A 26,258-nucleotide genomic window follows, 5' to 3' on the forward strand; every position below is an offset into this window, starting at 1 on the left:
CGATGTCATACGACGCTTCCTAGCAACGGATTTAAAGAGTCCATTTTTTTCACGATGAAAAAAAACATTTATTTTTCTTATTTAGTGTAGATGTGAGATCTAAAGACTTTTTGACCCCAGATCTCACATTAAAGAGGTCCTGTCATGCTTATTTCTATTACAAGGGATGTTTACATTCCTTGTAATAGGAATAAAAAAGATCAAAAAATATTTTTTTTTAAATAACAGTGTAAAAAAAATAAAAAATAAAAGATAAAATAAATAGGAATAAAAAGAAAGCGCCCTGTCCCTGTTAGCTAGCGCGCAGAAGCGATCGCATACGCAAGTCGTGCCCACATATGTTATCGGTGTTCAAACCACACATGTGAGGTATCGCTGCGATCGTTCGAGCGAGAGCAATAATTTGAGCCCTAAACCTTCTCTGTAACTCAAAACTGCTAACCTGTAGAAATTTTGAAAGTGTCGCCAATGGGGATTTTTAAGTACCAATGTTTGTAGCCATTCCACGAGCTTGCGCAATTTTGAAGCATTGACATTTTGGGTTTCTATTTACTCGGCGTAACATTATCTATCACTTTATAGAAAGAAAAAAATTGGCTAACTTTACTTTTTGCTTATTTTTTTAATTCGAAAAAGTGTATTTTTTCCCACAGAATTGCGCTTGTAAGACCGCTGCGCAAATACGGTGTGATAAAAAATATTGCAATGATCTCCATTTTATTCTCTAGGGTCTCTGCTAAAATAAATATATAATGTTTGGGGGTTCTAAATAATTTTCTAGCAAAAAAAAAAAGATTTTAAGTGTCAGAAAAAGGACCGGTCCAGAAGTGGGTAATGTGGCCAACAATGAAGCTTAACTTGAACACAGATCCTGGATACAATGGATATAAAAGGTCTAAACACCCCTACACCCCTGTTAACATGGCAGATTTCTGTGATGTAAAAAAATGAGACAAAGATAAATAATTTCAGAACTTTTTCCACCTTTAATGTGACCTATAAACTGTGCAATTCAATTGAAAAACAAACTGAAATCTTTTAGGGGGAGGTCTTTCCTGACATTTTCTTAGTCACATCCTACAGTAAAAGCCATGGTCTGCAGAGAGCTTCCAAAGCATCAGAAGGATCTAATTCAGGGGTATTGAGTTAAAATTCATGGAGAACCGATTAGTAAAATTTTCTTCCAGCAGAGGTCAAGATTCCGTTTTTGTGTGATGACTCGGATTCTTTACATCACAGCCCAGGTGTGCATGCATGACAGCCCATTCATTTGAATGGGCTGCTGTGTCTGCATTTTCTGCTGGGAAAAAGACCTGGCACCTTTTTAAAAAAGCAGATGCATGGAAACTGCCACCCACAGCACTGTCCCCCTTCACATCACCACCCACAGCCATGTCCCCCTTCACATCACCAGCCCCCACACGCAGCACTGTCCCCCTTCACATCACCAGCCCCCACACGCAGCACTGTCCCCCTTCACATTGCCACCCCCCACACACAGCACTGTCCCCCTTCACATCACCACCCACAGTACTGTCCACCTTCACATCACCACCCACCACACACAGCACTGTCCCCCTTCACATCACCAAACACAGCACTGTCCCCCTTCACATCACCACACACAGCACTGTCCCCCTTCACATCACCACCCACAGCACTGTCCCCCCTTCACATCACCACCCCTCACACACAGTACTGTCCCCCTTCACATCACCACCCCTCACACACAGCACTGTCCCCCTTCACATCACCACACACAGCACTGTCCCCCTTCACATCACCACCCACAGCATTGTCCCCCTTCACATCACCACACACAGCACTGTCCCCCCTTCACATCACCACCCCTCACACACAGCACTGTCCCCCTTCACATCACCATCCACCACACACAACACTGCCCCCTTCACATCACCACCCACAGCACTGTCCCCCTTCACATCACCACACACAGCACTGTCCCCCTTCACATCACCACACACAGCACTGTCCCCCTTCACATCACCACCCACAGCACTGTCCCCCTTCACATCACCGCCCACAGCACTGTCCCCCCTTCATATCACCACCCCTCACACACAGCACTGTCCCCCTTCACATCACCACCCACAGCACTGTCCGCCTTCACATCACCATCCCCCACACACAGCACTGCCCCCTTCACATCACCACCCACAGCACTGTCCCCCTTCACATCACCATCCACCACACACAGCACTGTCCCCCTTCACATCACCACCCACAGCACTGTCCCCCTTCACAACACCAGCCCCCACACACAGCACTGTCCCTCTTCACGTCACCATCCACCACACACACCACTGTCCCCCTTCACATCACCAGCCACCCCACTCAGCACTGTCCCCTTTCACATCACCACCCACAGCCATGTCCCCCTTCACATCACCAGCCGCCACACGCAGCACTGTCCCCCTTCACATCACCAGCCCCCACACGCAGCACTGTCCCTCTTCACATCACCAGCCGCCACACTAAGCACTTTCCCCCTTCACATCACCACCCCTCACACACAGCACTGTCCCCCTTCACATCACCATCCACCACACACAGCACTGTCCCCCTTCACATCACCACCCACAGCACTGTCCGCCTTCACATCACCATCCCCCACACACAGCACTGCCCCCTTCACATCACCACCCACAGCACTGTCCCCCTTCACATCACCACACACAGCACTGTCCCCCTTCACATCACCACACACAGCACTGTCCCCCTTCACATCACCACCCACAGCACTGTCCCCCTTCACATCACCGGCCACAGCACTGTCCCCCCTTCATATCACCACCCCTCACACACAGCACTGTCCCCCTTCACATCACCATCCACCACACACAGCACTGTCCCCCTTCACATCACCACCCACAGCACTGTCCGCCTTCACATCACCATCCCCCACACACAGCACTGCCCCCTTCACATCACCACCCACAGCACTGTCCCCCTTCACATCACCACCCACCACACACAGCACTGTCCCCCTTCACATCACCACCCACAGCACTGTCCGCCTTCACATCACCATCCCCCACACACAGCACTGCCCCCTTCACATCACCACCCACAGCACTGTCCCCCTTCACATCACCATCCACCACACACAGCACTGTCCCCCTTCACATCACCACCCACAGCACTGTCCCCCTTCACAACACCAGCCCCCACACACAGCACTGTCCCTCTTCACGTCACCATCCACCACACACACCACTGTCCCCCTTCACATCACCAGCCACCACACTCAGCACTGTCCCCTTTCACATCACCACCCACAGCCATGTCCCCCTTCACATCACCAGCCGCCACACGCAGCACTGTCCCCCTTTACATAACCACCCACAGCACTGTCCCCCTTCACATCACCACCCATAGCCATGTCCCCCTTCACATCACCAGCCGCCACACGCAGCACTGTCCCCCTTCACATCACCAGCCCCCACACGCAGCACTGTCCCTCTTCACATCACCAGCCGCCACACTAAGCACTTTCCCCCTTCACATCACCACCCACAGCACTGTCCCCCTTCACATCACCACCCGTAGCCATGTCCCCCTTCACATCACCAGCCGCCACACGCAGCCCTGTCCCCCTTCACATCACCAGCCCCCACACGCAGCACTGTCCCTCTTCACATCACCAGCCCCCACACGCAGCACTGTCCCCCTTCACATCACCACCCACAGCACTGTCCCCCTTCACATCACCACCCACAGCACTGTCCCCCCTTCACATCACCACCCACCACACACAGCACTGTCCCCCTTCACATCACCACCCACAGCACTGTCACCCCTTCACATCACCAACCCTCACACACAGCACTGTCCCCTTCACATCACCACCCACAGCACTGTCCCCCTTCACATCACCACCCACCACACACAGCACTGCCCCCCCTTCACATCACCACCCACAGCACTGCCCCCTTCACATCACCATCCACCACACACAGCACTGTCCCCCTTCACATCACCACCCACAGCACTGTCCGCCTTCACATCACCACCCCCCACACACGGCACTGCCCCCCTTCACATCACCACCCACAGCACTGTCCCCCTTCACATCACCATCCACCACACACAGCACTGTCCCCCTTCACATCACCACCCACCACACACAGCACTGTCCCCCTTCACATCAGCACCCACAGCACTGTCCCCCTTCACATCACCAGCCCCCACACGCAACATTGTCCCCCTTCACATCACCAGCCCCCACACGCAGCACTGTCCCCCTTCACATTGCCACCCCCCACACACAGCACTGTCCCCCTTCACATCACCACCCACAGTACTGTCCCCCTTCACATCACCACCCACCACACACAGCACTGTCCCCCTTCACATCACCACCCACCACACACAGCACTGTCCCCCTTCACATCACCACACACAGCACTGTCCCCCTTCACATCACCACCCACAGCACTGTCCCCGTTCACATCACCGCCCACAGCACTGTCCCCCCTTCACATCACCACCCCTCACACACAGCACTGTCCCCCTTCACATCACCATCCACCACACACAGCACTGTCCCCTTTCACATCACCACCCACAGCACTGTCCCCCTTCACATCACCAGCCGCCACACGCAGCACTGTCCCCCTTCACATCACCACCCACAGCACTGTCCCCCTTCACATCACCACCCATAGCCATGTCCCCCTTCACATCACCAGCCGCCACACGCAGCACTGTCCCCCTTCACATCACCAGCCGCCACACGCAGCACTGTCCCCCTTCACATCACCAGCCCCCACACGCAGCACTGTCCCCCTTCACATCACCACCCACAGCACTGTCCCCCTTCACATCACCACCCACCACACACAGCACTGTCCCCCTTCACATCACCACCCACAGTACTGTCCCCCTTCACATCACCACCCACCACACACAGCACTGTCCCCCTTCACATCACCACACACAGCACTGTCCCCCTTCACATCACCACCCACAGCACTGTTCCCCTTCACATCACCGCCCACAGCACTGTCCCCCCTTCACATCACCACCCCTCACACACAGCACTGTCCCCCTTCACATCACCATCCACCACACACAGCACTGTCCCCTTTCACATCACCACCCACAGCACTGTCCCCCTTCACATCACCAGCCACCACACGCAGCACTGTCCCCCTTCACATCACCACCCACAGCACTGTCCCCCTTCACATCACCACCCATAGCCATGTCCCCCTTCACATCACCAGCCGCCACACGCAGCACTGTCCCCCTTCACATCACCAGCCCCCACACGCAGCACTGTCCCTCTTCAAATCACCAGCCGCCACACGCAGCACTGTCCCCCTTCACATCACCAGCCCCCACACGCAGCACTGTCCCCCTTCACATCACCACCCACAGCACTGTCCCCCTTCACATCACCACCCACCACACACAGCACTGCCCCCCCTTCACATCACCACCCACAGCACTGCCCCCTTCACCTCACCATCCACCACACACAACACTGTCCCCCTTCACATCACCACACACAGCACTGTCCCCCTTCACATCACCACCCACAGCACTGTCCCCCTTCACATCACCAGCCCCCACACACAGCACTGTCCCCCTTCACATCACCAGCCCCCACACGCAGCATTGTCCCCCTTCACATCACCACCCACAGCACTGTCCGCCTTCACATCACCACCCCCCACACACGGCACTGCCCCCCTTCACATCACCACCCACAGCACTGTCCCCCTTCACATCACCATCCACCACACACAGCACTGTCCCCCTTCACATCACCACCCACCACACACAGCACTGTCCCCCTTCACATCACCAGCCCCCACACGCAGCTCTGTCCCCCTTCACATCACCAGCCCCCACACGCAGCAGTGTCCCCCTTCACATCACCAGCCCCCACACGCAGCACTGTCCCCCTTCACATTGCCACCCCCCACACACAGCACTGTCCCCCTTCACATCACCACCCACAGTACTGTCCCCCTTCACATCACCACCCACCACACACAGCACTGTCCCCCTTCACATCACCACACACAGCACTGTCCCCCTTCACATCACCACCCACAGCACTGTCCCCCTTCACATCACCGCCCACAGCACTGTCCCCCCTTCACATCACCACCCCTCACACACAGCACTGTCTGCCTTCACATCACCATCCCCCACACACAGCACTTCCCCCTTCATATTACCACCCACAGCACTGTCCCCCTTCACATCACCATCCACCACACACAGCACTGTCCCCCTTCACATCACCATCCACAGCACTGTCCCCCTTCACAACACCAGCCCCCACACGCAGCACTGTCCCCCTTCACGTCACCATCCACCACACACACCACTGTCCCCCTTCACATCACCAGCCACCACACTCAGCACTGTCCCCTTTCACATCACCACCCACAGCACTGTCCCCCTTCACATCACCAGCCACCACACGCAGCACTGTCCCCCTTCACATCACCACCCACAGCACTGTCCCCCTTCACATCACCACCCATAGCCATGTCCCCCTTCACATCACCAGCCGCCACACGCAGCACTGTCCCCCTTCACATCACCAGCCCCCACACGCAGCACTGTCCCTCTTCAAATCACCAGCCGCCACACGCAGCACTGTCCCCCTTCACATCACCAGCCCCCACACGCAGCACTGTCCCCCTTCACATCACCACCAACAGCACTGTCCCCCTTCACATCACCACCCACCACACAAAGCACTGTCCCCCTTCACATTACCACCCACAGCACTGTCCCCCTTCACATCACCACCCACAGCACTGTCCCCCCTTCACATCACCAACCCTCACACACAGCACTGTTCCCCTTCACATCACCACCCACAGCACTGTCCCCCTTCACATAACCACCCACCACACACAGCACTGCCCCCCCTTCACATCACCACCCACAGCACTGCCCCCTTCACATCACCATCCACCACACACAGCACTGTCCCCCTTCACATCACCACCTTCAGCACTGTCCGCCTTCACATCACCACCCCCCACACACGGCACTGACCCCCTTCACATCACCACCCACAGCACTGTCCCCCTTCACATCACCACCCACCACACACAGCACTGTCCCCCTTCACATCACCACCCACCACACACAGCACTGTCCCCCTTCACATCACCACCCACAGCACTGTCCCCCTTCACATCACCAGCCCCCACACGCAGCACTGTCCCCCTTCACATCACCAGCACCCACACGCAGCACTGTCCCGCTTCACATCACCACCCACCACACTCAGCACTGCCCCCTTCACATCACTACCCACAGCACTGTCCCCCTTCACATCACCAGCCCCCCCACACACAACACTGCCCCCCTTCACATCACCACCCACAGCACTGTCCCCCTTCACATTACCACCCACAGCCGTGTCCCCCTTCACATCACCAGCCCCCACATGCAGCACTGTCCCCCTTCACATTGCCACCCCCCACACACAGCTCTGTCCCCCTTCACATCACCACCCACAGCACTGTCCCCCTTCACATCTCCACCCACCACACACAGCACTGTCCCCCTTCACACCACCACCCACAGCACTGTTCCCCTTCACATCACCATCCACCACACACAGCACTGTCCCCCTTCACATCACCACCCACAGCACTGTCCGCCTTCACATCACCACCCCCCACACACAGCACTGCCCCCCTTCACATCACCACCCACAGCACTGTCCCCCTTTACATCACCATCCACCACACACAGCACTGTCCCCCTTCACATCACCACCCACAGCACTGTCCCCCTTCACATCACCAGCCCCCACACGCAGCACTGTCCCCCTAAACGTCACCATCCACCACACACACCACTGTCCCCCTTCACATCACCACCCACCACACTCGGCACTGTCCCCTTTCACATCACCACCCACAGCACTGTCCCCCTTCACATCACCACCCATAGCCATGTCCCCCTTCACATCACCAGCCGCCACACGCAGCACTGTCCCCCTTCACATCACCAGCCCCCACACGCAGCACTGTCCCTCTTCACATCACCAGCCGCCACACGCAGCACTGTCCCCCTTCACATCACCAGCCCCCACACGCAGCACTGTCCCCCTTCACATCACCACCCACCACACTCAGCACTGCCCCCTTCACATCCCTACCCACAGCACTGTCCCCCTTCACATCACCAGCCCCCCCACACACAACACTGCCCCCCTTCACATCACCACCCACAGCACTGTCCCCCTTCACATTACCACCCACAGCCGTGTCCCCCTTCACATCACCAGCCCCCACATGCAGCACTGTCCCCCTTCACATTGCCACCCCCCACACACAGCTCTGTCCCCCTTCACATCACCACCCACAGCACTGTCCCCCTTCACATCTCCACCCACCACACACAGCACTGTCCCCCTTTACATCACCATCCACAGCACTGTCCCCCCTTCACATCACCACCCCTCACACACAGCACTGTCCCCCTTCACATCACCATCCACCACACACAGCACTGTCCCCCTTCACATCACCACCCACAGCACTGTCCGCCTTCACATCACCACCCCCCACACACAGCACTGCCCCCCTTCACATCACCACCCACAGCACTGTCCCCCTTTACATCACCATCCACCACACACAGCACTGTCCCCCTTCACATCACCACCCACAGCACTGTCCCCCTTCACATCACCAGCCCCCACACGCAGCACTGTCCCCCTAAACGTCACCATCCACCACACACACCACTGTCCCCCTTCACATCACCACCCACCACACTCAGCACTGTCCCCTTTCACATCACCACCCACAGCACTGTCCCCCTTCACATCACCACCCACAGCCATGTCCCCCTTCACATCACCAGCCCCCACACACAGCACTGTCCCCCTTCACATCACCAGCTCCCACACGCCGCACTGTCCCCCTTCACATTGCCACCCCCCACATACAGCACTGTCCCCCTTCCCATCACCACCCACAGCACTGTCCCCCTTCACATCACCACCCACGACACACAGCACTGTTCCCCCTTCACATCACCACACACAGCACTGTTCCCCTTCACATCACCACCCACAGCACTGTCCCCCTTCACATCACCACCCACAGTACTGTTCCCCCTTCACATCACCAACCCTCACACACAGCACTGTCCCCCTTCACATCACCACCCCCCACACACAGCACTGCCCCCCTTCACATCACCACCCACAGCACTGCCCCCCTTCACATCACCACCCCTCACACACAGCACTGTCCCCCTTCACATCACCACCCACAGCACTGTCTCTTTTACTTCCCCCACACAGCACTGTCCCCCTTTACATCACCCCCCCACACACACACACCACTGTCCCCTTCATATATCACCCCCACAGCACTGCCCCTTTCACACCCCCCACCCCACAGCACTGCCTCCCTTCACATATCACCCCCGCAGCACTGCCCCCTTCATATCCCCCCACACCACTGCCCTCTTCATGCCCCCCCAGCACTGCCCCCTTTACGTCCCCCCACAGCACTGCCCACTTTACGTCCCCCCACAGAGCTGCCCCCCTTCATATCCCCCCACAGCACTGCCCCCTTTACCTCCCCCACAGCACTGCCCCCTTTCATTCCACCCCCACAGCACTGCCCCCTTTCACCCCCCCCACAGCACTGCCGCTTCAGCCCCCCCCCCTCCACAGCACTGCCCCCTTCACATATCCCCGCAACAACAATGCCCCCTTCACAGATCACCCCCAAAGCACTGCCCCTTCACCTCCCCCCCCACAGCACTGCCCCCTTCACATATCACCCCCAAAGCACTGCCCCCTTAACATACCACCCCCACAACTCTGCCCCTTTCACACACCCCCAACAGCACTGTCCCCCTTCACATTACCACCCACAGCACTGTCCCCCCTTCACATCACCAACCCTCACACACAGCACTGTCCCCCTTCACATCACCGCCCACAGCACTGTCCCCCTTCACATCACCACCCCCCACACACACACACACCACTGGCCCCTTAACTGCCCTTTTAACCCCCCCCCAACAGCACTGTCCCCCTTCATATCACCACCCCCCCCCCACACACAGCACTGTCCGCCTTCACATCACCACCCCCCACAAAAAGCACTGTCCCCCTTCACATCACCACCCCACACACACAGCACTGTCCACCTCCACATCACCACCCCCCACATACAGTTAGTGGCGGACGGTGTATTGAGGGCGCAGGGGCGCCACCCCCCATCCATGCATCCGGCCCCCTAATCTGCATGCAGGGCGCCGGACGCATGGAGCTTAATGTTTTTTTTTTTTAAATCACCTGATTACAGCCAGAGGCTCTAATAGGGTGATGCAAAGGGTGGAGCCCACCCTTTGTGTGACAATAGCGAATGAAAATTCGCTATTGTCACACCGATCCTCCTCCTGGCCAATCAGGAAGCGCGTCCGATACGCGCTTCCTGATTGGCCGCAAGACAAACCCCATGCCATTGGCCGAGGAGAAGGCGGGAGTGGGAGGACTGGAGGAGACACGCCGCCGGGGGACACAGTGAGGAGAAGCCGCTGCTGCCGGGACTGAAGGGAAGCCACCACCGCGGCTGCTCCAGGGCTCCAGGTAAGTGCACTGGTTTCGGGGGGGGGCCACACTGCATTGAAGGGGGCACGCACGCTGGTCACTGCATTGATGGGGGCACGGCAAGCTGGTCACTGTATTGAAGGGGGCACAGCAAGCTGGTCACTGCATTGATGGGGGCACGGCAAGCTGGTCACTGCATTGATGGGGGCACGGCAAGCTGGTCACTGCATGGATGGGGGCACGGCATACTGGTCACTGCATTGATGGGGGCACGGCACGCTGGTCACTGCATTGATGGGGGGCATGCTTGTCACTGCATTGAATGGGGGCATGCTGTGGTAACTCTGCATTGAATGGGGGCACGCTGTAGTAACTCTGCATTGAATGGGGGCACACTGTAGTAACTCTGCATTGATGGGGCACACTATACTTTGATTACTGAGGGCCCCTTTCACACTTTTGTGACCTCAAAGTCATGCAATTTTTTGCCGCGTTTTTTGCCACAAAGCAATGCCTATTAGATTTTTTCTGTTTGCGCTCCCCCAAAAATTTTGAGCACCAGCCGCCACTGCACACAGTACTGTCCCCCCTCACATCACCACCCACAGCACTGTCCCCATTCACATCACCACCCACCACACACAGCACTGTCCCCTTTCACATCACCACCCACCACACACAGAACTGTCCCCTTAACATATCACCCCCAGAGCACTGCCCCTTTCACACCCCCCAACAGCACTGTCCCCCTTTACATCACCCCCACACACATACACAGCACTGCCCCCCTCACCTCCCCCCCACAGCACTGCTTCTTTAACACCCCCCCCCCACAGGACTGTACCCCTTTACATCACACACACACACACACAAACACACACACACCACTGCCATCTTAACATATCACCCCCACAGCACTGCCCCCTTCACCCCCCCCCACAGCACTGCCCCCTTCAAATCCCCCCCACAGCATTGCTCCCCTTTACATGAATCCCCACACCGCACATCTCTGTACATGACCCCTGCTCCCCATCCTTCACAAGTTTACAGCTATGTCCTCCCTTTACTCTCCTACCTTACATAGAGCAGGAGGCAGGACAATCCTGAACCGAAGGCAGAGGAACAGCAGCACGGCATGGAGAGAGGCAGCCAACTGTGTGACTCCCAGCCAATCACCTCCCGCCTCCCAGCAGCCAATCACCTTCCGGCCAACTCAGGCAGCTGCCGCTCTCCATGCAATGCCAGTCCCGCCCCCAGTCCAGAACCATCCAGCCTCCGGCCGTCAGCCCTGCTCTTCTAATGGCAGAGGCTGGGAAGAAAAGCGGCAGCCAAATGGCGATATTGCGGCGGTCCAGATAGAGCAGTAGCTCGGGCCGGACAAGGACCGCAGGCCACCATTTAGTGATTCCCAATCTAATTGTTTAAAGGTATCAGTCAGGAGAAGGGTACAACATTTCCAAGGCATTAATTAGGAATACCATGAAACACAGGAAAGTCAGTCATCATCAAGTGGAGAAAATATGGCACAACAGTGACATTACCAAGAACTGGACATTCCTCCAAAATTGATGAAAAGGCAAGAGGAAAACTGGTTATGGAGGCTGCCAAGAGGTCTACAGCAACATTAAAGGAGCTGCAGGAATATCTGGGAAGTATTGGCTGTGTGGTACATGTGACAACAATACAGTATCCCAAATTCTTCATATATCTGGACTATTGGGTAGAGTGGCAAGACAGAGGCATTTTCTTACAAAGAAAAATATCCAAGCACGGCTAAGTTTTGCAAAAACACATCTGAAGTCTCCCAAAAGTATGTGGGGATATGTGTTATGGTCGGATGAAACCAAGGTTGAACTTTTTGGCCAGAATTCCAAAAGATATGTTTGGCGCAAAAACAACACTGCACATCACCAAAAGAACACCATACCCACAGTGAAGCATGGTGGTGGCAGCATTTCTTCAGCTGCAACAGGGGCCTTGGTCAAGGTAGAGAGAATTATGAACAGTTCCAAATACCAGTCAATACTGGCACAAATAAAAAAGGGGATTAACCGCGCTGACAATGTGATGTACTAAAAAGCTGCAGCTTCAGGTGAGACAGCACCAAACACAAGCAATAAATAGAAAAAAGCTGCGCTAATGAGACCTGATGGGTATATGAACTACACCAATCCCAATAGCAAACAATGGAAATCTCCTAAGGAAGACAGTGACAATGTCATGTGCCCGGTGAGCAACCAAAGCACTGAATAAATAAATAGCGGATATCTGCTAAGTCATAAACATTGAAGAGTAGACCTATACATAGATGAATGCAACACAATACATTGTGAAATGATTATGACCAGAAATCCAAAACACATAAAGTTCAAAATATATCCTCATAAAGTGCCAGAAGTGAATTCCAAAATCAGTGGAGTGAAAGGAAAATCCAGTAAGGCTAATCACCACGGTGCTCGCACACAAGGGACATGCATGTCTCCTTACCAGATACAGGTATAAATGAGCGTCTAGTAGTTGATTCCTCACAGCACCACTCAGAAAGGATCACAGCAGCAACAAACCTCCAGGTCACAGCCAATTAGATCATAATTACCGGTGCTGACCACAGGATGGAGCTCAGTGCGCCATAAAGAAAAGAAGGGGACGGGTAGAAGACAGGCGGCTGTAATAAGAAGCAAAGGGGGTCCATGTCTGTCCCAGCTCCATCCTGTGGTTGGCTGTGACCTAGAGGTTTGTTGCCGCTGTGATCCTTTTCTGAGTGGCGCTGTGAGGAATCAACTACTAGACGCTCATTTATACCTGTATCTGGTAAGGAGACATGCATGTCACTTGTGTGCGAGCACCGTGGTGATTAGCCTTACTGGATTTTCCTTTCACTCCACTGATTTTGGAATTCACTTCTGGCACTTTATGAGGATATATTATGAACTTTATGTGTTTTGGATTTCTGGTCATAATCATTTCACAATGTATTGTGTTGCATTCATCTATGTATAGGTTTACTCTTCAATGTTTATGACTTAGCAGATATCCGCTATTTATTTATTCAGTGCTTTGGTTGCTCACCGGGCACATGACATTAAGGCCCCGTTCACATAGGGGCGACGCTACTTCGCACCGCGACCTCCGAGGTCGTGGTGCGAGCAGCGCGCCGTGACCTCGGAGCGGCCGCCACGGACTTCATAACATTGAAGTCTATGGCGGTCGCCTCCTGGTCGCCCCAAAGAAGCTCCGGACCCTTTTTCTAAGTCGGAGCGACTTGTGTCGCTCCTATTAGAACGGGTCCGCAGCTTCCCTATGGGAGGCGACCTACGGCGACCTGTGAGGCGACCAGGTCGCCTCACAGGTCGCCCTAGTGTGAACGGGGACTATCACTGTCTTCCTTAGGAGATTTCCATTGTTTGCTATTGTGATTGGTGTAGTTCATATACCCATCAGGTATCATTAGCGCAGCTTTTTTCTATTTAATACTGGCCAAAACCTTTAGGCTTCTGCTAGAAAGCTGAACATGAAGAAGAACTTTATCTTCCAGCATAACAACGACCCAAAGCATACATCCAAATCAACAAAGGAATGGGTTCAACGGATGAAGATTATCTGACAGATTTGGAGTGTTTTTGCAAAGAAGAGTGGGCAAATATTGCCAAGTCATGATGTGCCATGCTAATAGACTCATACCTAAAAAGACTGAGTGCTGTAATAAAATCAAAAGGTGTTTCAACAAAGTGTTATTTTAAGGGTGTGCACACTTATGCAACCATATTAATTTCATTTTTTATTTTTACTTCCCTCCACCTAAGGATTTCAGTTTGTTGTTTAACTGAGTTGTACAGTTTATAGGTCACATAAATGTGGAAAAAGTTCTGAAATGATTTATATTTGTCTATTTTTTTTCACAGAAAACCTGACATTTTAACAGGGGTGTGTACACTTTCTATAGCCACAGTAGGATGTAGTTGAATTAATACACACAACTGTATGCTTTATGTAGTTGTTGAAAGGGGTTTCTCATTTATAAATGTGAACTTTTGGTCCATTTCAGAAATTGCTTTAGCTGTGCCACATCTGTTGATTTTCAAATACAAACAATTTTTTCAGGTAATTCCAAAATAGTGTTAATTCACAAAGCACAAGTGTTATTGTGTTTAAGGCTACATTCACACCTGAGCGTATCGTTTTTGTTTTACCGCGATTTTAGCGCAATTTTTACCGCGATTTACAAGCGTTTTTACAGGCGTTTTTTTGTGCAGGCGTTTTTAGATTGAATAGAGACCAATGGAAAATGCCTGTAATCTGCCCAAAAAGAAGCTCATGTACTTTTTTGAGCGTTGGGCGTTTTGCTCACAGCGTCAAAACGCTCATATGTGAACAGGGGCCATTGAAATGAATAGGATTTGTCTTGTTGGGCGTTTTGAGAGCTGATCCTAGAGCAGAAAAACTCCCCAAAAACACCCCAAAACGCCTACATGTGAACGGAGCCTAATATTATCATGATAGTGTTTGTATCAACTGTTTAACAAAAATATTGCATTTGTGTAAAATAGTCATTCTTCCATTTAAAAAATAATCTCAGGCATGGTATATTTTTACATAGTTACATTGGTCCAGCTTGACCAACATAATTATTGTAAGATTTGGGTGATTAAACTCAAGTGATAGGCGATAAGCAATAGGCGTGTTTACAGTGAGTTGCGCCAGTCCAAAACTGTATTTTAAGGGCATGGCAGCCCACTTTTATTTAAAAGCAATTCAACGTTCATACAGAGGGTTCTCACCATCACTGCAAAGACATAACATTCAGCCTCCTAGTTCTCTTGTGGCAGCTTTCCTGCTCTGAGTACCTCTTTCTGACCATCAAACACCTTTTGGTCTTCCTGACCATCAAACACATCCCAGTGGTATGCGCAGACACTGGAATTTAGCTATGCATCTTTCCTTGCAGCTCCCTAACTGCGTTTGTCCCTCCTGGACTCTCTATAGCCTCCTGGCTGTTCCTGTCCCACATGGACTTCCTCTCAGGCTTGGGCCTACCTCTGTCCCAACCTGACCTCGATGTGCATCTGCATCTCACCAGGCTCCCCTCAGTCACGTTGACCTCGTTTAGGAGGGTGGGGCTCTAACTCTGGCTCTATAATGAAGCCAGCACACACCTGAGCAATCAGTGTGCTTGCTTCTCTCAAAACCTGGCCTAAACCACCATTTTCCACAATAGGGGGTCACTCTGCTACATACCCCCCCCCCCCGTTTCCAACTGGAAGGAGGAAAACATAAACCCGTCACTATGGATAGGACACCTCTGTGCCAGCCATTAGCTGCATAAGCCCAACACGTTTTCTGGGTATGTCTCCACAAGCACTTCATCTTTGCACTTCTGTGCCGACTATCAGCAACAGGAGTCCTAACCTGTCCAATTTCCTTTCTAAAGGGGCACTCCACCCACCCACATCTTTTTTCCAGTGTGCTTCCACAAGCTCTTCTTCCTGAACTGTGGGCTCCCACTAATCTCTCTGCTATCCCTTCTAACATCTGGCATCAAGATCCTACATTTTTTTTACCTATCCCAGACTTACTTTCCCAGGACTGTAGGGGGCCTACCTCTATGGCACCTGTCAGGGACCGATCACTCTCACTACCTGACTCAACCTTAACCAACGCTCTCTGTTTTCCAGGTTCACTAACCCATGTATGGTTACTCTTAGCAATCAAACCATCTAGCATAGAAACTCCATTGTGCAGGTTATCATCAGTAGCAATATTCCTCCGTGAATTACACACATTATCATCATCAGGATCATCCGGAACTCTTGTCCCATTTTTTGCTAGGACTGTGTCTGTGGAGGGACCATATACAGGCCAGCAATACTCCCTATGGGACCTTCCAACTTTTCACATCGCCCCCTGTTGTCCAACACTGCATAAGCGACTGTTCTACCAACCGACCTTTTCCAACACATTTTTGTACACAAGTTTCTTTAACCATTTCGGTGTCCTCTGGTACTTTAACCTGCACCTCTTTTCAGGTGATGGACAGAATTCCCGCTACTGCCACGGCCCTTCTCCAGATAAAGTCTAGCGGGTGATACACTGCGCCATGTACCAAGCACTGCTCAGCCGCACTTTAGACTGCACTCCATCACGCCATTATATTTCCACACAATTAACCAACATTGCAGTAACGCCGCCTGTAACACCTGTCTCCACTGATGGGTGACCAGGTACTGCATGGTACCAATCTGTGGTGAATACACACAGGAGTACAGTGAAAGGGTTTTCAACAATTCCTACATTTCCCACATCATCTTAGTTATTTTTAAATATCCCACATCTAAACACAGAACTTTAGGGACTCTTCCCCTTTTAGCAATGTGGAGGGGCTCATTTGCTAAGGCCTGAGAGGCTGAGACACTTAAAAAAAAAAAAAACTCCACCTCATAGATAACTGACAACTTGCGGCTCCCCCTGAGCACCGGTCCTTCTGACTGGAGAGGGTCAACTTCTGAAACAGCCAACGCATCTGTGACTACAGGCTCTGCAGACACTCCATTTGCCACAGCAGCAATAGTGTCGACCCCACTATTAGCTATTGTTTTCACCACGGTAATATATTTATGGCCAGAAAAATGAAAAATGTTGTGCCTTAGTCTGCCTGTAAAGCGGCGCATCTGTACATAGAAAAATGTTTAAAAAAAATGGCATGGGGCCTACCCCCAAAGTCCATGCCAGACCCTTATTCGCTCTGCCCCCCACCCCAAAGCACCTTGTCTCCAATTTGATGGGGACAAGGGTCTCTTCCCCACGACCCTGGGATGTGGGGGGGTCTGAGGGCAGGGGGCTTATCGGAATCTGGAAGCCCCCTTTAAGAAGGGGGCCCCCAGATCCTGGCCCCCCCATCTGTGAATGAGTATGGGGTACATAGTACCTATAGCCATTCTCCAAAAAAGTATCAAAAAGTAATAAAAACACAGAGAAAGTTTTTGACAATTCCTTTATTAAAAATAAAAAAGTGTCCCCAATGTAAATCCGTTGTCAATCACAAAGCAATGGCTGACCCAAAAAAGAAAAAAAAATGGCTCCGCTGTCAACTAAGGCAAACCACCGAATGTCTGGCTTGCCATTTGACAGTTCATACATAGGTAAGGGCGGGGCCAGCTGGCGATATCAGCTGGTAGCACCGCCTCCTTATAACATCACGACCCAGCATGCACTGAGCATGCACTATATAAGAATTGTCAAACAGCAAGCCAGTCATTTGGCGGTTTGCCTTCACGGCAAGCAGAGCAATTTTCTTTTTTCAGGTCGGCGATGCGGTGGGTCTCGTGATTGATGATGGATCTACAACAGGAACACTGTTTTTTATTTTTAATAAAGGATTTGTCAAAAACCTGTGCACTGTTTTTATTTAGTTTGACACTTTTTTGGTGAATGGGTAGGAGTACTATGTACAGTATGTACAATATCTCACCTCACATTGCGAGTACACCCCTCACATTTTTGTGAATATTTTATTATGTTTTTTCATGTGACAACACTGAAGAAATGACACTTTGCTACAATGGAAAGTAGTGAGTGTACAGCTTGTATAACAATGTAAATTTGCTGTCCCCTCAAAATAATTCAACACACAGCCATTAATGTCTAAACTGCTTGCAGCAAAAGTGAGCACACTCCTAAGTGGAAATGTCCAATTTGGGCCCAAAGTGTCAAAATTTTGTGTGGCCACCACTATTTTCCAGCACTGTCCTAACCCTCTTGGGCATGGAGTTCACCAGAGGTTCACAGGTTGCCACTGGAGTCCTCTTTTACTCCTCCATGATGACATCACAGAGCTGGTGGATGTTAGAGACCTTGCACTCCCCCACCTTCCATTTGAGGATGCCTCACAGATGCTTAATAGGGTTTAGGTCCGGAGACATGCTTGGCCAGTCCATCACCTTTACCATCAGCTTCTTTAGCAAAGGCAATGGTCGTCTTGGAGGTGTGTTTGGGGTCGTTAACATGTTGGAATACTGCCCTGCAGCCCAGTCTCCAAAGGGAGGGGATCGTGCTCTGCTTCAATATGTCACAGTACATGTTGGCATTCATGGTTCCCCCAATAAACTGTAGCTCCCCAGCCCCAGACCATGACACTCCCACCACCATGCTTGACTGTACGCAAGACACACTTGTCTTTGTGCTCCCCACCTGGATGCTGCCACACACACACTTGACACCATCTGAACCAAATACGTTTATCTTGGTCTCATCAGACCACAGGACATGGTTCCAGTAATCAATGTCCTTAGTCTGCTTGTCTTCAGCAAACCGTTTGCAGGCTTTCTTGTGCATCGTGTTTAGAAGAGGCTTCCTTCTGGGATGACAGCCATGCAGACCAATTTGATGCAGTGGGAGGTGTATGGTCTGAGCACTGACAGACTGACCCCCCACCCCTTCAACCTCTGCAGCAATGCTGGCAGCACTCATACGTCTATTTCCCAAAGACAACCTCTGGATATGAGGCTGAGCACATGCACTCAACTTCTTTGGTCGATCATGGCGAGGCCTGTTTTGAGTGGACACTGTCCTCTTAAACCGCTGTATGGTCTTGGCCACCGTGCTGCTGCTTAGTTTCAGGGTTTTGGCAATCTTCTTATAGCCTAGGCCATATTTATGTAGAGCAACAATTCTTTTTTCAGATCCTCAGAGAGTTCTTTGCCATGAGGTGCCATGTTGAACTTCCAGTGACCAGTATAAGAGAGTGAGAGCGATAACACCAAATTTACCACACCTGCTCCCCATTCACACCTGAGACCTTGTAACACTAACAGGTCACATGACACCGGGGAGGGAAAATAGCTAATTGGGCACAATTTGGACATTTTCACATAGGGGTGTACTCACTTTTGTTGCCAGCAGTTTAGACATTAATGGATGTGTGTTGAGTTGTTTTGAGGGGACAGCAAATGTACACTGTTATACAAGCTGTACGCTCCCTACTTTACATATGAAGCAAAGTGTTAATTTTTCAATGTTGTCACATGAAAAGATATAATAAAATATTTACTAAATTGTGAGGGGTGTACTCACTTTTGTGAGATACTGTATGTGTTCATGTTGAGGGCATGTGGTCTAGTATGGTTTAGGAGGGGGAGCGCTCTCTCATCCCGCACCTTTTTCATGATTTGCCAGGCTGCATGCCCGGGGGTGACCCCCACACAGCTTTTTTTTTTTTTTTACTGGAAAATGTTTTTCCAGTAGCCCATTGACAATTGAAGACTAATCGGCTGTTAATAAAGCTACGGCCGGCTTCCTGGCCCTGTTCCTTAATATCCAGCATTTACTGTGCTCCGACTGGACAAAGCTTTGCCCAATCAGGGCTTAGATTGCACTGTGCAGGGCGCAGTGCATTACAGGGTGTTCGGCAGGGCGAACAACGGCTGAATGCCCTGCAAATTAAGCTGTTCACCCAGCAGGGCGAATAGCTAATGTTCAGCCCGGACTCATGCTCAGGCCGAACTGCTCCCCAACACTAGTTAGTAGTAATGCAGTGTTTAAAGGACAGTAGTAGGTAACACAGAGTTCAGTGCAGTGATCAGTAGATGAAACCACAGTTCAAGGGTCAGTAGTAATGCAGAGTTCAAGGGTCAGTATCACAGTAAAAGTCCCCCCCTCTTTCTGTAAAAATTACGCAAGACCTTCGATGCAACAGGGCCCAACAGAGTGAACAACGTCTTCCCACATCAGAGTTGAGGAGGAGCCTGGTACTTGCCTTGCATCTGCATTTACATTACACACAAAATATATCACTAAGGGCTTACCCAATATCTTTGGGTGCTGGTTCAGTGGAGCCCGTCCTTCCAAAATACAGTGCAATTAATAAAAATCTAAAAAAAAGATGGACCTCTGTCAAGCAGACTGAAGACTATAATATGCAGCATAATTAAGTGGCAATATGTTGGATGTTATTAAATTGCTGGCAAGGCAGGTCGCTCATCCTGTAATGCAACTTAAAATATTTTACTCGATTTGCAAAATATCAACCAGAACACCCATTTTTTTCTTTGCTTTTTGTTTCTCTTTTTCTAACAGGATGACGGCCGTATTCTTTGCCACCTCGCTGACTCTATAGAAGAAGGCACAATGCCTCCAGAACTTGTGGATGTGATCAAGAAACTCTGGACGGATGAGGGCGTACAGGCCTGTTTTGAAAGAGCAGCTGAATATCAGCTCAATGACTCTGCCCCATAGTGAGTTGTACATGAGTTTCATAGGAGTATTTTGAGCTTTGCAAAATTTGCTACAGATACAGATCACTGCCAGTGACACAGAGATCATATCTTTGGAAATGGGAAATAAAGACTAAACAACATAGGGTATAGAATGGGAAATTGACTGTGGCACAAAGTAAGATGCAGGGACGTAGTGCCACATAAATATACAGGGCACAGTGTCTCACACACACACGCTCACCAGCCATTCATTACCCTCAGTTGGGGGATCTCCTTAAAAAAGCAAAATAAAAATTTAGGAAAATTTATTTTTTAAATTATACCTACTGTATATTTAAACTGGATAATCAAAAATATGGTTTCTGCTTTAGGTTATGCTACTTCAATAGGAACAAGGGAAGCAATAATTGCTTCTTATATGTAGGTTGGGTGTGGGGCAATAAGAAATGGATTGTATTTTAATTTAATTATTTGGATCATGTATGTATCAATGAGGAGGGTATAGGGAGTGATTCAAGTGCTGTCGTGTCTTGGAAAAGCAAAATGATGATTAGGCAAGAAAATTGATAATAGCCAAACCAGGCCTGCTCCATGCATGATTGACCACAGGGCATTATGGAATTCCAGCAAAGATTGAACATTCCTTGTTGCAGATATACAGTCATGTGAAAAAGTAAGTATATCCCATTGAAATTGTTGACTTCATCATAAAACATTTTTCAACAGGCAAATTAGCTCTTCATTTAAACAGTGCCCTACAAGATAAAGATATACTTAAGTAAGAAAATCTGCCTTTTTGAATTACAGTAGATGTAATGTTGTTCTGTTGAAAAAGTAAGTACAGCCTTGACCACAGAAGCTGGTAAGCCCCCTTTAGCAGAAATTACTTCTAGTAGGTGTCTCTGACATAGACTCCGTGAAACCTTTGACTACTCCACCATGCACAATTCTTTAATTTGCAGAATGTTTGTGGGTTTCTTTTTATGAACTGTACTTTAAAATCCCCACACATCAATGGGATTTAAACTAGAGCTTTGAATAGGCCATTTCACAACCATACATTTAATGTTTTTGAATTATTCATTCATACATACATACATGCTCACCTCTATGCTGTAGCTTTGATGTGACGCTGCAGCTGTCCCACATCAGCTCTAAGCTCGAGAACTGAGCGACCACATGCCTGCCGATTGCTCAGTTCTCAGTCCGAATGTAGTGGAAAACAATGACTGTGAGTCACACCTCTCCACTCTGCTCCTCCAGCTCTCACTGGAGCGCCAGGCTGGGGAGGGGGTAAGCGCAGCTGGCTCAAGCTCTCTGGCACACTAAGAGTCGGAGCCAGCTATCAATCTGGGCTGGGTGGATCCCAACAATATTTGCAGGATCCTTTCATAACCAAGAGCTGCTCTGCCCTGTCAGTTATATTCTTCATGAGCTCAAAATTGCTTTCTCTGTCATATGTACATGGGAGAGTCTGAACATTTTCAGAAAGTGAAAAAAATAAAAAACTAATCAAAAAAGACAGTGAAAACATAACATTGAACTACTGAGAATCCATGTTTGGTATTATGACACACAATACAGTTCACTGTGGGCCCAATATTTGAGAGATTGCATGAAGGATTGTGTTTTAGCTTGCCCAAAGTGTTAGAAGGCATGTACCTAATGTACCATTCTGAGTATTAAAAGATTAAAACACAAGTTGTGCAATTTCAGTAGGGTCCAGCCTGCTTTTGAGTTTTCTTCCACCTTTTAAGGAAGTTTCTGGTTTGTGGCGATCTCTAAAATTCTGCCTTCAGTTTTTTCTCTGCAAAGAAGCTGTCTCATGTCTTTTTTTTTAATCTTTGCTATGACTGGTGCAGAGGTTTATTGTTTCATTATTGCCGGTCTGAATTGTTTTTGTAATTAGGACATCTATGCTATTGGTACTGTTTTATACCTGAAAGGACATAGCAGAGGATCCATCAGGATGGTTTTGTTTATATTAGTGAAGGCAGATTTACAGGCGGTGTGCTAAGTTGGAACAATTTAGGTCACATTTTGGGCAGTGTGATATTGTAAAGGTGGTGCTACTGGCAATGATTAGACTATATACTCTATGTAGGATTTTGTATTAGGTCTCCCTCCAGAGGTAATTTGTGATGACCTTTCTTACTTTGTTGTACTGTCTAACAGGTTCTCCACAGAGTCAATGTCGGAGAAGTTTTTGCTCCAGTTTCCCAAATTAGTGATTGCTCCTGATTTAGTGAACAAGTTGCTTAGTGGCTAATAATAATGGAAAAAGTGCAATTATTAAGCAATAATGAAGCCAAAATGCAAAAAGTGCAATTACGAAGCAAGAAAGTTTAACTTAAAGGTTAAGATAACTTTTTAGAAAAAAATAATAAGTGCACCTTGTCGTTTTCCATTCACAAGACACTGATTGAGTGACGCAGCGGAGCCCCACTCTGCCATGTTTTTTTTTAAATTGTGACAGCTAGTAGGGAGGGGGGGGTGGAGAAGATCCTGGCTAGCTGTCAGATCAGGAAATTGGGGAGGTGCAGAGGTGTATTCCAAAGACTGTCAGATCGGGTGTAACTGTAATCCGCTGTCTGAATTTGGGTGTAACATGTTACGAAAGGTGAACTTATCCTTTAAAGTGTTTTTACACTAACATTTCATATTCCTTATATGGATCTGTGGTACCATGTACTTGTATTAAAAAGATATCCTGTTCTCTTTGTATTGTTTCCTGACCATGCTAGGCATAGAAGCAAATCAATCTCAACATGGTCAGTTTTCTGGTAGCTCCACTAACTTTTGCCTACATTCGCACGTGAGCAACAACTCGCATACCAACTTTGAAATAGGAGGAAACAGAAAGAATTAGAGAAATAAATTACGTGAAACTGCTTCCTTTTTGCTGTTTAATGTCTTGGACCCACAGTGCTGATCTACAGTCACGTTTTGCAAGTGTATATCCTATCTAAAAGAATATAGTCTGACTAAGTGTGTTCGTACCTGGCACTTGGACCTAGTGTTTTCTCAACACAAAAATGCATCTTTTGTTGTTCTTAATTTTTTATATATTTGTTTTTCATTGCTCTTAGTTACTTGAATCAGCTGGACAGGATCACAGCACCTAACTTTCTTCCAAATGAACAAGATGTCCTCCGATCCCGAGTGAAAACTACAGGAATCATTGAGTCGCAGTTCTCCTTTAAAGATCTTCATTTCAGGTTCTTTCTTCCTTTATTTTCTTGAAATGTTCAGAAAAAGTTGCAGCTAAAATAGACTGGCGCTTTCCTGAAAAAAAAAATAAATATGGAGGTATTGACTATAGCAACAAGCAAGATGCATGCTTTCTCTTGCACTAGAAAAATAGCGCAACAAGCATCACTAGTTTCCTTTTTAACTATGTTTATACAGTAAATCAGCTTCACTAAGCATTTACAAATGCCCTATAAATTAAAAGTGGACAATTCCTAATATGTAGGCTGCCATTGTGGCTATCCTTGTTAAAATGCTGGTTCCCTGGCAGTTATGCTGACCCTCTGCCTCCTATATTTTCAAAGTCACTTATATGAAACAAGTAGGCAGAAAGGTCAGAATCCATATCTGCGTACGTGTGCTGTGTGAGAATCGCTAGATATTAAAGTAAAAGAGTCAGCACGGCAGCCACACAACTAGCATTTGTAGACTGAGCAGTCAGAAATGGCAGTCTCCGTGCTTCTCTTTTAGGACAGATTTCCTTTAAAATGTGTTTATAACTACAAATAGCCGATCTAATACCCTCAAAAACATGCATTAAAGCCTACAGTCTTTAGTTTGTGTAAGGAAATATCATGCTTGTTCATTCTAGATGATGATGTGGGTACTTATGACATGATCTTAAAATTTGCACAGAACAGTAGCTGTGACCAAGCTATTACAGCAACCATGGTCAAAGTGACCCTATGCCAATCACAGCGTGTAAAGGGAATAGCTGCCTATTTGCAACAGAGACTGGGAAAATAGCTCAGTACACATGCTGCAGTGTGGCTGCTTGTCGACACTGCGGTAAGTTGCCACCCCAACAGCTCAGGTACTGTTTTGCAATCAGTATAGATCCTCATGCTGCTATTCCTATCTGTCAAAATCAAATGAGTTCAGTAATCACAGCACTTGGGTTCCATTGATAGCAAATCCCTATGTCGCAGTAGCAGATGGGACTTCTACTTTATTAATTTTCAGATCTTTGTGAATGAATGATACTGCTGTGTGGGAGGAACCTTACAAAGTCTTGCAAAAGAAACAAGTGTGACAGAAGTCTACAGGAAGAAGAACTCCATGATCCTATAAGGGGGTTGTAGTTTTGCACCATGTTACATCCTTAATATAGGTGTAACATGGTATAAAAGGTGACTTAGTCTTTTTTTTTAATTCTTTATTTAGAGGTATGCATAGAAAAAAATAATATACAACAGTCACTAACAGTAAAAAGCAATAATATCCTGGTTTCAGGAAACTTGAGTACAGAGTATATTAAATGTAAAAATCACAAAGGAGCTACATAAGTCTCATTTTCAAATCCCATCAACTACTGTAACTCGTATGGAACTCCAACAAGTTGAAAAAACATTTCCGTCATCTCAAAGGAACAAAGTTTGGAGAGTTCTGATTAATAAAACTGATGGTGATAAGGGGGGAGAGAGCCCCGTCGGGATCTATTTTTTGGCCCAGCTACGACCCACCAAGCCCTCTCCTATATTATATATAGGACAAACAATCTGACTCTATTTCTTTTCAAGATAAGCACACCTGTTGAAGTTTATTGGAAATAAGAAGGGGGAGGACACTGACGTGTCCTAAGAAGGGAAATAGAACTGAGAGAAGGAGGGGGAACAGGAGAGCTAATAGTAGTGAGAAAAAGGAGGAGGAAAGAGGGGAAGAAGGAAAGAGAAAGGAAAAAAAGGGGAAGTATACCGCAGTAAGGTGTTCCATTTGCTGTATATCATTCACCCTGGCAAACAACTGGGAGACAGAGGGGGATGATCGATGTTTCCACATACTGGGGATGCACGCTCTGGCCGCATTCAGCAGATGTCTCAATAGAGATTTACAATTTTTTTCTGGATATCATTGTCAAGTTGGGGAGAACTGCCGCCAGGTCATCAAGTAGAGAAAATCCTGTAAGTCTGAACACAATCTGTAAAATCTGTTGCCAGAATAGGCAAATCTTGGGACATTCCCAAAATATATGGAGGAGAGTACCATTTTCAGTGTCGCAACGCCAGCAGAGAGGGCTACAGCTTGGAAAAATATAGATGCTAGGATGACCGCGGTGTGGCACCAGCATGTCAGAATTTTATATGAAGTTTCTTGGTACTTGCTACATAGAGACGACTTGTATGCAAGGAAGAGAATCCGTTTCTTTTGATCTTCCGTAAATGGAGTGTTTAGATCCCTTTCCCATTTACGGAGAAAGGATGGTTCTCATTGGTTGATAG

At 49.0% G+C, this 26,258-nt stretch overlaps 1 protein-coding gene across 1 annotated transcript in view; it reads left to right on the forward strand.

Annotated features, from left to right (window-relative positions):
- The window catches only part of GNAT2 (G protein subunit alpha transducin 2), a 140,342-nt gene that overhangs the window by 29,948 nt on the left and 84,136 nt on the right, over positions 1-26,258 (forward strand). The window contains exons 4-5 of the mRNA XM_082245285.1: positions 20,651-20,808; positions 23,880-24,008. Coding sequence (XP_082101411.1) covers positions 20,651-20,808; positions 23,880-24,008 — 287 coding nt within the window. The remainder of the gene's footprint in view (positions 1-20,650; positions 20,809-23,879; positions 24,009-26,258) is intronic.

The sequence above is a fragment of the Pelophylax lessonae genome (genome assembly GCF_965119305.1).
Source record: "Pelophylax lessonae genome assembly, chromosome: 2".
Lineage (NCBI taxonomy): Eukaryota > Metazoa > Chordata > Amphibia > Anura > Ranidae > Pelophylax > Pelophylax lessonae.